The 15,250-nt window shown below is 44.0% G+C and overlaps 1 protein-coding gene across 1 annotated transcript in view; it reads right to left on the minus strand.

The window, feature by feature from the left end:
- Nucleotides 1–450: 450 nt before the first annotated feature.
- The window catches only part of Ipcef1 (interaction protein for cytohesin exchange factors 1), a 74,251-nt gene continuing 59,451 nt past the window's right edge, over nucleotides 451–15,250 (minus strand). Inside the window, exons 8-9 of the mRNA XM_055615842.1 lie at nucleotides 9,183–9,376; nucleotides 451–1,558 (exon numbers count right to left, since the gene is read on the minus strand). Coding sequence (XP_055471817.1) covers nucleotides 1,358–1,558; nucleotides 9,183–9,376 — 395 coding nt within the window. The 3' untranslated portion in view covers nucleotides 451–1,357. The remainder of the gene's footprint in view (nucleotides 1,559–9,182; nucleotides 9,377–15,250) is intronic.

Consider the following 15,250-nt stretch of genomic DNA (forward strand, 5'->3'; position numbering starts at 1 on the left):
CTACAATTTATGGCATAAATGTCATCAAGCTTACACTTATGAGTAGAAGAGCTAGCCTAAGGTGCAAGTTTAGAAAATGATGTGTAACAGGCATTGAAATTTAAGAGCTCTGGAGTTGAGGGTGGAGCGATAATGGAAAGAAACATTCAGAAAATTAGTAATTATCAATTCATGCTCCCGTGGTTTTCTCTTGAGATTTCCTGAGCAGCCTCACATATCATAGTGCAACAACTGCGGGGAGTCACTACTGCGCCTATTTCTTCTCAAGCAAAAATTAGATGCTTCTAGAATATATATATATGTGTGTATATACACTGAACAGCACTTAGTAGTCCACTCTTTCAAACACTAGAATTTGCATTTCTATAAATATATTTAAATAATAAACATAGATGTCTATTCACACCATATGACACATTAAACATACAAAAATAAAATTATCCTGTTTAACTGGTTTTTGTTGTTGTTTTGTTGGTCTGGGTTCTTTTCTAAGTTGAGAACAATTCAGAAAGGACTTCGTGAATTTGGATCATCCCAGAAAAACCGGACATCGGTTCATACTGGGTTCGGGTACTACAGCCAGGGATGAGCATCACGTAGCATTGCTTGCAGTGGGTATCACTCTCCCACCACTGTTGAGAAGAGCATGGGGTGTAGGACAAAGATCTGCCATTGTCATGTGATAGTCTGTCTCCTAGACATTGAGGAAGAGACACATTAATCCCATCCCCCACGCTAGGCAAAGCATGAACATATGAAGCTGTCCTTTGTGGGGAACAGAAAGCACCCCACCAGGCCATACTCTCCAAATAAGCTCTCAACAGGTAGAAAAGGCTCGACTCTCTGCACCAAGGTTAGGAAGAGCCTGTGTGCCACAAATACCGACATGTGTCTGGTCCAGTAGCGACTGGGAGAAAACTGTCTCCACTTGAAATGTCTCTGCAGAACTCTGCTGCTTACCAAGGGGCTTCTCTTGCAAACAGAACAGGTCAATGAATTGTCATCCCTAGTAAAGCTGGGCCTTCTGTTTACATCAGGTTGTAATTCTCTTGAAAGCAAAGGAGGGGACTGCCCCTTCACATCCCACCTGGAGCCTAGCATCTCTGCCAGCTGCCGGTAGAACACAGAAGATACACCTGCTCGGATGAACGCCATCCTTCCATGCTGGTGAATGCAACAGCTGGGAGCCAGGACTCCCACTACAGCAGAACTGGCTTCACCTCAGTTGCATCCTTGGGAGGGAGGGATGATGTGTCAGGAACTTGGTTAGGGGTTTCCTTGTAAGAAGAATGGATGCCCTTGCAGCATCTTGTAGGTTGCACAGTATCATGGAGGGAGAGGAGTTCCTGGTATCTGCTCAAAGAGAATTTTCCACACAGTCAGAAGAGGTGGGGTCCTTGATTTCCTGAGGGGTGTCTTCAAGGTCCTGAGGTGCCTGCTGCTGGTAGATGTCCTGGATCAGCAAGGTGTTCATGACCTTCCACTCTCTGTACTTCCTGGCTGTCAGCTTTGGGTCATCCAGCAGCTGGTTGATCATGGCCAGGTCGTGTTCTTTGCACTGGCCAAGAAGAAAAGAGGAAGGAAAGGGGCATCCGTCAGTGCGTGAGGATCTGAACTTCGGTGAGTCACCCTCCTCAGCCCTTTCACGGACACAGGGACTGACCCATCCTCCACAACACTGCCAGAGAACTGTTGCACAATAATGCACTAATATTCTCATCTTTCAGCATGCCTGAGGTCGGCACAAAGACTCTTCACATGTGGGAGGTACCAGGAAGCTGTGTGTGTGTGTGTGTGTGTGTGTGTGTGTGTGTGTGTGTGTTCACACCCAAGTTAGTGAAAGAACCAGACAGTCTATCTTCTATGCTGTTCCTCCTTCATCCATCTATTATCGCACACCACAAAGGTGACTCCATCTTAGTGCTAGCTACCTCCTGAAACTGTGTGTCTTGTATGCAATGCACCTCATTGACCATCTAAACTTCACTAAGTAAAACTGGACCATAACACTTCACCTGAGACATAAGGTAACAAAAAATGTTTCTTTTCAATCTTTGTAGATTTTAATTTTAGAAAGCCATATTCTATGAACACACATATTTATATATTAAAAACTATGGTTTGCCTTTTGTTCAAAGATAAGACCCCTAAACAGCAAAACAGCATGTATGCCAATACAAAATAACCTATTGGTGCTGTTCCTCCAGCTTCATCGACAATTAATCATTCACATTTTAAGTAAAAGGATAGAGTAAAAATGCAATCAGCATCCACAGAAAGTGGATCATGGTGCCCTAAAACTTTTGGGTTTGGGATGGGACTGGCTGGCACTGAGACGGATTACTAGGGATTAAAGGGTTTATTAGAAGACTTGTTAACACCACGGAGAGACAGACAGAGGTACAATTGCATAACAGGCATTCCAGCAGCACCAGAGAGACAGTTTGGTAGGAGTCGGAGTCTTTTCTTATAGCTCTCCGAGGACAGGGTTGGTCTCAGCAGGAGGCTGTAGCCAGGCCATGATTCCTAGGTAGAAGGCTGTGAAGGGGTGGGAAACGGGATTTATATGGCGCCCATAGCCCCAAGATTGCCAATACCAGCTTTGACGTTACGTCACTTCCCAGGTGAGAAAACTTGTCTGTTCACCAGGGCCTGTAATGTCCCAGTAGGGTGTCTGTTGGTAGCTATAAGAAAAAGCCTAAGCAGAGGCTTTGTTCTAACATACATATTATATATGTATATATAATTTTATCATAAATGGGTTTTCTCCATCTCTAGAACCATGGTGCTAACTAGGTGTGTGCAGTCCAATCTGTCACACTGGCCCAGTGCTCCTCCAGCCTGCCAGGAACCTGTCACCTCTGATCTTCTACTTTAAATCCACATTCTGTATAGAAAGGCTGGGAATCTCCTACATGCTGACTCCTTGTCCTCACTTCCCTCAACATGCAAGGCTCTCAAGAACCTTAGCAGGAGGGAACAGGAGCTCCACAAGGAGAGCAACAGAACCAAAAAATCTGGGCACAGGGGTCTTTTCTGAGACTGACACTCCAACCAAGGACCATGCATGGAGATAACCTAGAACCTCAGCACACATGTAGCCCATGGCAGCTCAGTCTCCAAATGGGCATCCTAGTAAGGGGAACAGGGACTGTCTCTGACATGAACTCAGTGGCTGGAATTTCATCACTTCCCACTGAGGGGGAAACAGCCTTACCAGGCCATAGAGGAGGACAATGCAGACAGTCCTAATGAGACCTGATAGGCTAGGGTCAGATGAGGAGGAGGATGTCCCCTATCAGTGGACTAGGGAAGGAACATGTGAAAAGAGGGAGGGAAAGCAGGATTGGGAGGGGCCAAAGGAAGAGGCTAAGGCTGGGATACAAAGTGAATAAATTGTAATAAATTTCAAAAATTGAAAAAAAAAAAAACAGCTCCATTTGCTGGTCCTCCAGCTGCCATGCTGCTTCCCAGTATTGGCCCAAATTTTCTCAACTGCACAATGCTGATTTTCAACTCCAAAATTCTGAGCTACATGGAGTACCTTCCTCTACAACTCCTTAGCTTGTATTTACTGCCAGCTATCAAATTCAGCGGAGAACTGATCCCACAACTTGAACCAAACAACCTTATTTTCATGCTCTCTTGCCATCTGGTGCAGAGCCTAGAATTCACTGAAGTCTACTTAGACATCTGTCCCAAAGCCTAAAGGGGGCTGGAGAGATGGCACTATGGGTAATGGCACCTTGCTGTGTAATTTTGAGGATCTGTGTGCTGGGTAGTTTTATGTCAACTTGGCACAAACTAGTTATTAGAGAGAGATCGTGATTAATAAAAATACTTCCCTAAGATCAGGCTTACAAGTCCAGAGAGCATTTTCTTAATTAGTGGCTGATACAGGAGGGCCCAGTCCACAGGTGGAGCCATTTCTGGACCTGTGGTTCTGGGTTCTATAAGAAACATCGAGCAAGCCCTGGGGAGCAAGCCAGTAAGTGGAACTCCTTCATAGACTCTGTATCATATCAGTTCCTGCCTCAAGGTTCCTGCCCTGTGAGTTCCTGTCCTGATTTCCCAGGGATATGGAAGTGTAAGCAGAATAAATCCTTTCTTTTCAAGTTGCTTTTGGTCATGGTGTTTCATCACAACAGTGTCAACCCTAAGACAGTGTGAGTCTGAATCACCAGCACCCACAGGAAAGGACAGTTGCATGCCTGTAAACCTCAGCATTGCAGTACAGGCAGAGAGGGGTGGGCCTGAAGAGCTCCTTACATGTTCAGCCTCACAGAAAGGCCCCTTCTGAGCCAATGACTGGCTCTGTCTCAGGGCAAAAGGTGAAAGGTGATGGAGGAAGACACCCCGCTTCTTCATCTGGCCTCCACGTGTGTATGCATGAGTGACCCACATATTCACATGCATGCAACACACACACACATACACATATACCACACACACACACACACACACACACACACACACTTACACAATTAGTTAATTACCCAGGCCTAATGAAGATGACAGAAAATACATTTTCTCCATCCTTATATTCTTGGCTCATACCACAATGCAAATTGCCATGCAGACAGTCCCTATTCACCACTGGACTCATCTCTGCCCACTCCTCAGGGAAGCATATTCATAGTCCAAATCTCACAGTCATGCTCACTGCTCTCATTTTCAAGAACTGATGCAGAGGACACAGAGGACTTCTGCTTACAATCATTATTCTCATCCTGAAAGTCAGTAGGCCACACTTCTGTCTTCCCCTTCTGAACTGTAAGCCCCAAGAAGAATGGCATTTTTGCCTGACAGGACCACTGGCCTGCCATGCCTGACAGAATTACTGACATGCAGTACACGTTCTTGGAATACTCATTTACAACCAGGCTATATACTACCATAAAGAAGCATGGAATCCTGTCACCTGAGGCATAGAACTAGAAAGCCTTGGGTTAAGTGAAAACAGCAAATAAAGAAACACAGGCATTCCATGAGTTTTCCTCATATATAAAAACCATCAAGAAATCAACATGAAGGTAAAAGAGCAATTGCTAAGGACTGAGAAGGGTAATAGGGAGGAGGGACGACCAGGGAACAAGAGCAGGAAGGCGATGGCCGTGGTGAAAGCATAGGGTATGGATGGGAAGAACATCACATAGTACAGAACCATGATGTGTTGACAATAAAAGAGCTGTCCTCCTAATCTCCAAGGAGAGAAAGGGTGAGAGGAAGCTCAGAAAGAGCCATCCTGTAATCACAATCTATATTCTTTCACTCTCCATCTCTCCAAATTACTATTGTAAACTTCCCCAGGTTGGAAGAAAGCTCAGTGGATAGAGAAGGACCAACCACACAAGCAGGAAGACCCGAGTTTGCACCCCAGACCCCATAGAAAGCCAGGCATGATAGCACATGACTACAGTGCTGTAATCCTGGTGCTCCTACAGTGAGGTGGGAAGCTGATGGGGAGAGGACTTGGGAGTTAGCAGGCCAGCTAACCTGGAAAAGATGGGGGAAAAAAAAAAAACAGGGACCTGTCTCAAGATGGAGGGTGAAGACTAACACACAAGGTCATCTGCTGACCTCTACATAGGCACTGCTGTACACACATGCTCACACTCTCACACACACAAACACACACACACACACACACACACACACACACACATACGAAAAGGACAAAGTCCTTCTCATTATACTTCAAGCTTCTTCCCCATTACTCGTAACCAATAACTTTATTCTGGATTTTTGGAAGAAATGAAAGCAAACAGAAAAGCACTCCCTAGCTTCCATTTCCCACAATCCACATCACCAAGAACATGCTGCCTGCCTTCCTGTTTGTGCAGACGAAAGAAAGGTCTGTGCTGAGCACAGGCTCCCCTCTTCGCTTGGAAGAAAGGTCTGTACTGAGCACAGGCTCCCCTCTTCACTTTGGCACCATGGCCTCTGTTCTCATGATCCGGACGTCCTCCTATGACTGTCTCCCATCGACCCTGGAGCACCCTCACATCCTCATGCATGTGCCCCATTATGTCTTCCACCTTGAAAGTTCTTTCTGACCCCACCTCCATCCAGCTCAGGCTCCTCCACTCTCTTCCTTGTCCTCGGTGACCTTAGAACAATTCCTTTACAGTCTACCCTCTGTCCTGCCAGGCCCTCATCCCTACCACTCCAACAAATCTTCTCCAGGGATGGTAGTCAATAGCCTCCATGTCAGCTCACCCAACAGTTAATTATCCATCTTCATATTCATCAGAATAGCTAAAACTTCCAGCCACCACTCCACCTTGAATATGTCTGTCTGCTTGCTTCTATAATTCATTCTCTTGATTTTCCTCATCCCTTAATCATCGCTTTGCTGGTTCTTCATTACTTAAACTCTTGACACTGAAGTTTTCAAGAGTGCCATATGTCAAAGTAACTTTTATTTTCCTGTTTTAGTTGCCAGCTTGTAGGATTATTGCCTTTGTCTGCTAATCTATGCCTATTCCTGGAAACTTCTGGCCTCCATACAATCTAATCTAGGTCTAGAATGTTTTCAGCCTCTGAGACTTACTGCTGAATAAGCTCACCCATTCTTGTTCTCTCTGAACTCTTGCTGGCTGGTTCAACTCAGCTGTTCTGGCTCAAACTCCTCTCCCAGATGACTTATTCAACCTTGCTTTTCTCAGCTTCTCTGAATTTCTCTGCTGGGCCTCATACTAACTCCAGCAACCTGTTCTAATCTTCTGGCTCCTTCTCATACTCTGCCTCGTTCTCTCTTTGGTACAATGAGCTGTGAGGAACTGCATCCTTCCAACTCCAACGTGGGAACTGAGAAGCAGACATTCCCCAGTGGAGAAGTGGACAGCCTGGAGGACACCTTGATCTCACACTAAAATCTAATGGAAAAACCCCATGCCCAAGCCATGCCCAGACCGGGATCCACAGAAATTCTAAAGGACAAATGCTTCTTACTTAAAGCTCCTGAGCTTCAGGGCAGTTAGTTAACTAGGGATGAAGAGTTGCTCTACCGGGAGGAAAGAAGTGACTGAAGTCACCCATTACAGAACCAAACCATGAAGAGCAAGAAGCCATGGGAGACCAGAGAGGCTGGTAAACGTCGTCCATCTTTTGATCAGCCAGTTCAGGGTGTTATCAAGGTCTAGAATATTGAATCCACAGCTCTGTGGGATCCAGGGTGACAGTCTTCCTCCTAGAATGTCCTGAGTTACCCATAACCCCAATGGCCTCTACTTCCTGTTGCTCCCAACCTGAACCAAAGCAGATCACCCCATTAGATGTACTCTCTCCCTGAAGGCCTTTCCCTCCTCCTCCCTTACTCATGCAGCAGCTGTCAGCTAAGTATAAGAACTGGACAGCCAGTTGCTTCCATTCTCTGGGTTGTTAGGGCCCCCAAAGCTTGCACACACTACAGTTCTTATTGTGCTCCATTTTAACCACCTGTTTCCTACCTCCATTGTCCTGGGCATCCCACTCATGGTCATAGTGACCCAAGATGGTGCTTGGTGCATGGCAATATTCAGGAAATAACTCTCCAGTGAAAAAAAGTCATTCATCCCACAAAACAGTAAATTCTCAATATTCTCTAGTATCTTACACTCAACAGCCCAACACCTTAATCAGCTCTGCACACACCACAAAAATTAATTAAAAGCATTTTTTCATCATTAACTCTTAGGGAATTTCTGTGAATTTGGAGTTTCTCTGTAGAACTGAGCCATTCTTTTCCTTGTTCTTCCCAGCCTTGTTTTGCTGCTTTCTGTGGTACTTGGCTTTTCTCTTGACTAATTAGGATGTCTGACTCAGCTATCCCAGTATTGTCCTAATGATTGCTGATACTTCTTCCTGGAAAAGGTCTCAAAATTTTTACCATGAAATGACATGTGCACTTCAGAATTAAATTGCAGGATCTAGCAAGGCTGTTCAGAACTTATGAGTCTTCAGTGAATTTAGCTTGATTTTACAGAGTATCCTGCCCTCTTTCTGCTGATACTACAGTCTAAATGTAAAAGTAAGATGCTCCTGTTATGAGGAACCTTTTGTTATGGGAAATCTCTGAAAATAGCTTCAGTGTGTCCTGTAACTGTCCCCCATCCCCATGTGACATCTGCTGGTTTATTACCACAGAATGTATGCCTTCCGCTGTCTGGCTCTCACCATGCTTCTTGGCTGTAGTGCCTAGAGCTGACAAATTAAATAATATTCTCCTGGCTGGGTGGTGTGGTGGTGCATGCCTTTAATGCCAGCACTCAGGAGGCAGAGCAGGTGAGTCTCTGAGTTTGAGGACAGCCTGGTCTACAGAGTGAGTTCCAGAACAGCCAGGGCTCTTGATCTAGCAGCACACAGGATGATGCTCTCGAATGAGTCAGGTGACACCCTTATTTCTATTACTGCTTGTTTTTGCCAAAGGATGCTCTCTCTTGCTATATCAGCAAACGATTCTAAGAGCCAGTGATGGTAGATGTCTGAAGAGAAATAATACTTTCTAGACATAAATACTTAAACTAACAGTGACTGGACTCTATACATAAGACCCAAACAAGATCAAGCTCAGCCCAAATCCCTTCATGGGCCCCCTGTGGAGAGGGGCTCCACCCTTAACAGAAAAGATATAGGCAACTGATGACGATGGGGAGGCAGAGTAAGTTTACTGCAGGGATATGGCCCTTGAGAGGCCATGGTTGGTGGTCCAACTCCATGGATATACAGGCAACACTAAGTGGAGTTGGTGGATTTTAAGACAGGAGACAGAAAGAGCATATGAGGTTGACTGAAAAAAAAAGTGGTAGTCAGAGACAAATAGGGAAGGTGGGTGGATCTGATGAAAATATAGTATGTGCACATATAAGATTCTCAAACAATACAAATTTTGAGCCAAGTATTGTGCTAGACACAAAATTACAAAACCAAATTACACACAGTCCTCGCCATCTGGGATTTGGGAATTCAAACATTACATCAAAGTAAATGTAAAATTGAAGCTTGTTATGTGCGGAGGCTGCTGTGTGAGTGACCTGGTGCCTTTAAAAGGTCACAGCCATTGCACCGTAAGGATGCTAACCTTCCCTGTTCTTCCCTTCCACACAAGCACCCTAAGGTGGCCACGAATCTCTGCACAGCCAGCCATTCCCTGCCAACCCCACTTCCAACCTCCCAGGTGGCACAGTCTGAGACCACCTTACCTTTAATGTGCTATTCAAGGTCCTGATCTTATGAAGCTTCTCATTTATGGATGGGTTTTTGCATCGCTTCACAAATGACTTCCTCAGCTCCTTCTTGGTTGAAGGTCGCCGGTCCCCGAGAGGAGACAGACTAGCTTGTTCCAATGATTTGTACAGTTTCTCCATCTCATCATCTTCAGACGCTTTTATTTCTTCTGTTTAAAAAGATCAGTATCAGTTAAAATCAAAGAGCGAACATCAGACAAGGTGGTCCTAAAGCATTCCTGTCCACACCTTCATGTCATACTTCTGGTCTCCGGAAGTGTAGGGCAGTGACTTTCTAATGTCTAATCACTCATACCATACTACTTTTTTACTTAGGAGACTATGAACCATTTAATTACGTATGATTGTAGTGTATCCTAGTAAGGCCACACACTGACCTAGTGTGTGGAGACTTTGGGGGTACAGTACAGGACTTCAATATTACGAATTTTTGTGGTATACAATTCAGTCCACTACAAGCCCCTACAAATTCCTATCCTTTGCACACACACAAAATACATGCATCTCATTTCAATACCTCCCAAAGTCTTAAATCATTTCGACATCAACTCTGAGATCAGTTTCACATCCAAGTATCCTCCAAGTTAGATGTCGAAAGAACCAGAGATAATTCATCTAGGTGCAAAATTCCTCTCCATTTCTGAACCTATGAAATACCAGTCACCTCACAGGCAAGCACTGCAGGCCAATGTTTACCACAAACTCTGAACCTACTGCCGTAGGGACCTTCCCAGTGCTTTCTGAGGACGAAGCCTGAGCTGGCTGATTGTAGAAAGACAGCGTAACTCACCCTGCCCCAACACTATCCCCTTTTAACCACATCTATTCAGCCTCAGCCCACTAGAGTCTAGAGAGTACTGAGCCTCTGGAAACTACCAAGGCACATGGCTCAGGCAGGCCAGTGAGGGCCAGGAAGACTCAGTCTTGGAGTATGTGTTTTTGATGCTTTCTACTTAAAAACAAAACAAAACAAAAAAAACTAAGTATGTTGGTATGTGGGCTAGAAGTTTCCAGGAGTCGTTCTAAGAATTAGAATGATGCTAGTGTCCTCCTGTTGCCCTCCTAATCTAAGGGGCCAATGTTCCCCACTGTGGGGCTACATTGGGTAGGACTTCCATGTTTAGAGGGACCTAAAGTGAGAGTAGCAGCACCTGAAGGAAATACTGACTCTTTGTGTGGCTTTATTTCTCATAGAGAATCTCAACTCACTGTTCCTTTGTTTCCTGAAAACAACCTTGGGACATACACACAGTGAGTGTTCTTCTCCCTATACATGCCTCAGGGTTTACGTCCTTTGTCCAGTGGTGGGGAAAAGCTTCAGAAGGGGCCCTGTGAACAACGTGATCACGGAGGGGGTGAACAAAACAGGCTCTGAGGCAGACACATAGGATAATGTAGGGACACCAGATCCCAGAACTCCAGTCACATCACATACTCTATGATTAGAAATCCTTACAAATTAGCTTTTGCCCATTTACCTCAGACAGTTGCTATGAGTTGTCCTCAGCACCTTCCCTAAGAGGAAGATCAAAATGTTTCTAACACCTGGCTTAAAGGGTTAACCAGAACTACATTTTTTCTTTTGTTTGAGACAAGGTCTCACTATATAGCCTTGACAAGCTAGAACTGGCTATATAGACCAGGCTGTCCTATAACTCACCAAGATTAGCCTACCTCTACCTCCTGGGTGCAAACATTAAGACAATTCAGCACCACTCCTGGTCCAGAGCAACTTCTTCTGTCTTAATCAAATGGAATCAAAAGGGGAGAAAAATGTAGAAAAATATATATATGAAGATAGACTTTTAGCCTCAGACATTGTGCCATCATGTGTCAGCTTTTGTCAATAAACTCAAGAAAAGATTCTCCCATCATTAATCATTAGAGAAACGAAAACCAGTACCACAGGGGGGAAGTCCTGTTGTGTATTGGAATTGCTAATGAAAAGACAGACAGTAGTTAAAGCATGGCCGAGGATGTAGAGAGATGGAATGTCTCTCATTCACTACTAGTGGGAATGAAAAGCAAGCCACCACGTTAGAAAATAGGATGATAGTCCTCAGGATGGCACAATGACAATAGAACCCTGCAGTTCTACCTCTATGTTTATGTTTAAGAGAAATAATAAAAAATGCTCCCACATCAGTTGAACGTGACTACTCATAGCAATGTTATTCATAAGAAAAAAGGAGGAGAACATAAGTAATATTTATCTATAGATAAATGGATAGAGGGAATATGGGGTGTGCACACTGGAGCAATAGACATCAACTTAAAGAAACAAAATGTTAAATCACCCACAGTGTTACAACATGGATGAAACTTGGAATCATCGTTTAAAAAAAAATAGTCACAAAAGATCACAGATCCTATGATTCTATCATATGAAATATCCAGAACAAGCGAACTCAAGGAGACAAATATCCCCCTGGAATGCTGAGGACACAGACAGGAACAAGGGCATGCCTGCAATGCAGAGGGCTTTCTATTTATGGGGCTGAATGTCCTCTAGTCTCATGGTCGTGATGGCTGCCCAGTGCTGTGAGCACACCACAAACCACCGAACCGTAAATCGGAAGCAAGGTGAGTTATCAACAGAGTGGTAAACGCCTGACATAGGCCTTTATGAGATATCATGATGGCAGATGATGTGCTCACAGAAAAACTCTAAGTCCCAGAGGTAATCTGAGCATGGTATGACGTCTTTAAAAACTAAATGGAGCCAAACACTGTGATCCTAGCAGCTGTGAAGTAGAGAAGAGACAAATATCAAATTCAAGGTCCATATGGGCTATACAGCAAGATCTTATTTCAGAGGCAAAGACATACAACTCATAAAGAAGCGCTGGGGTTGGGAACTTGCCACAAACATAGGGAAACATGCCCTCTCTTCTTTTCCTTTCTCTCTCTCTCTCTCTCTCTCTCTCTCTCTCTCTCTCTCTCTGAGACAGGGTTTCCCTGTATAGCCTTGGCTGTCCTGGACTTGATTTGTACACCAGGCTGGCCTTGAACTCAGAGATCTGCCTGCCTCTGCCTCCCTGAGTGCCGGGATTAAAGGCATATGTCACCACAGCCAGTTATCTGTTCATAACTAATCAGGCAGTTTTCTATCTAAAAACCCCTACTTATATTTATTTCATAAACAACATCTATACAACAAACTTTAAGAAACAAACGAATGTGTGAAAAGCTAAATGAAAATTGTTTCACTGAAACTCCTTGTACTCATCAGGCAGAAGTTACTGAAGACAAAGCTACATTTGCTTTCTACTACTGTATCAAGTGTCAGATTATGCCAGGGTAAAATTATAGTAAGATAATCCATCTGCTTCAACAGATACCAAATCAGTAAAGATAAAAATAACCATAAAGGCATAGAGTGTTTCCTCCAGGTTTAAAAAAAATAGGATTTCCTTTTTGTGATAATTTTTATTAGTTTTAATATACCTATATAAAATATATAATCTTTATGTTAAAAATTTCAGAAGCTGTATCTGCCCCCCATACACACACACACAGTTTTCTTCCCTAGCTTAAACTTTGGGTCATTAGTCATGAAGATATTAATAAGTTTATTACTGTGTGTGTGTATTTTTCTTTGTGTGTGTGTGTGTGTGTGTGTGCTTAATTTGTTTCTCCAATGTAACTAGTTTTCAAATCAACCCTGGTAAAATAAAGCAAGCCTATCAGGTTCACTAAAAGATATATACTCTCTGCTTCAATCCATCTAGAAGCAAGAGCCCAGAAAGGAGTGGGTGTGTCTAGTTAAAGACCACCTGGAAAAGAAAAACAAATCAGCAATCTGGTTCTTCTTCCTCAGAAGAAACCAGAACCTGGAAGACTACTGGCTGACCTCTAATAACACAATTCTGAAATCATTCACAAACTTAAGGAAAACAAAATAACAGACAGAAAGGGTAGAAGTAAAAAAAAAAAAAAAAAACTCATTGGCTTTCCTGTATGTCCTAACCTAGCAGATGTACAGTAGATACGGGGGACACAACTGTGACTCAACCAAGTCCACAACCCAGACAGGAGATTTGTATTGTTTTTACTTATATTTTTATTGATACTTGCATCTAGTGCTTAGGTCTTTGTGAGACCATAAACTGAACATCCAATAACAATAGAAGCAGATAATAAATGAAAATATAGCATGAAGGGGGACCCACGGGTACACATGCACAGCAATACAGCTGGCTGCTGACCACAAAGCAGGGGAGAGAGAAACCCTGGCCCAGTGTGCCTGCCTTAGCTCTGCTGAGTCCCAGCTCGGGAACCACTGCACCATGACCCGAGTGGCCACTGTGTGAGCTCAAGCTTTGCCACAAGTAAGCCTCTCTGGGTTAGTCTTTTGTTTAACCTTTTTTTAATGTTTGTTTATTTTATTCCGTGAGTGTTGTGCCTGCATGTATGTATATGCCCATGTTTATGTGCATGCATGCCTGGTGCCAGCACAGGTCAGAAGGCAACAGATCCTCTGGGTCTGGAGTTGGAGGCAGTTGTAAGCCACCATGTGAACGCTGGAAACCTAACCCAGGTCCTCCGCAAGAGAACAAGCACTCTGTACCACCAAGCTGTCTCTCCAGCCCTTCCATGTCAGTCTTGTTCTGTGAGTAGAATAATCTTAGTAGATTCTGTAGACATGCAGCTCTTTTCTGAATCACAATTTCATTCTAGAAAGCACTAATTTATCTTTCTTGTCTTACCAGATTGCAAAGATGAAGATGAAAGGGTTGGCAGAAAGACCCCTCATCTCTCTTCCACTGGAAATGGAAGCCAAGTGAGTTATTTCTACCTCCCTATTCCCCGAGACAAAACAAATAAAATTTGAGAGTGAAGTTTCTCCTCTCAAGTGTGTATTTCAGTCTTCCCACGTGAGACTGTGGAACTTCAATTCCCATTGACACATGAGCAGCTTATAGTCTATTATCTCTCAACCCGCCGGTGCCTGCTCAAGGCTGAAGGCGTTATTTCAGGGCTGAGGAAAGTGGAGAGTCTTGTGATTCTTTTTCCCCAAATGCCAATTAGTGATGGGTACTAAAAATAAAATTCCATTCTGTTCAGGCCCATGTGTTTCCAGATCATTCTTCACAAATGTGAACAGGAAAACAGTGTCCAAGGGAATTTAGTCAAATGCAGGTTCTGCTTCAGCCCATCTGGGAGGGTGCTGACACTCTAAATGTGTGTGCTTGTGTGTGTGCACACGAGTGTTCATGCATGCTGAATATGTGAGTGTCTGTATATTCATAAGTGCATGTGTGTGTCCATGAATATGTATCTTTGTGTATGCATGAGTGCTTGTGTGCGTGAGTGTGCATGAGCGTGTGTGTGTGTGTGTGTGTGTGTGTGTGTGTGTGTGTGTGTGCTTGTACATGCGCACAGGTGTGCTCCTGTGTATACTGGAGTACATTTTCAGGCCTGCATATAGAGGCCAGGTGTCAGCCTTGGTTGTCATTCTTCAGGCAACATCCATTTTGCTTTTGGGTTCCAAGTCTCTCAAAGGGATCTGAAACTCGTGGAGTGGCCGAGGCTGGTTGGCGATCCCCAGAGATCACCGCTGTCTCTCCAGCACTAGGCTACAAAGAATCCACTGCAGATGTGTTCTTCACATGGGCACTGGGGACCGAATTTCAAGTTCCTGTATTTGTACAATTACTTCCCCAACCCTTCTAGACCTTCTAGACTTTCCCCAAACTCTTTGGTCCATTGACTATCCTTTGAGCAGCAAAGTTGGACCATGTTTCGGCAAAATTTTACCAGCCTGGATCACTGGAGGGCAAAGTAAGCCAAACGACAACCAAAAAATTGAGACTTGTCCACAAAGCAGTACTGACTGTCTCTGTGGCATATTTTAATCAAAAACAAAAGAAGTAGTCCAGCTTTGCTCAAACGAAGTGTGCCTAAAACCTACTCTGGAAAGTGCTGGTTCTCCACAGACTGAATAGAAAGGCATTTGAAGCAACTGTCAGTGACACTTCATGTCAGCTAGACTAATTCAGAACATGTCACAGGGTTAGACT

Source organism: Psammomys obesus, unplaced genomic scaffold (assembly GCF_907164565.1).
Source record: "Psammomys obesus unplaced genomic scaffold, mPsaObe1.curated_primary_1811, whole genome shotgun sequence".
Lineage (NCBI taxonomy): Eukaryota > Metazoa > Chordata > Mammalia > Rodentia > Muridae > Psammomys > Psammomys obesus.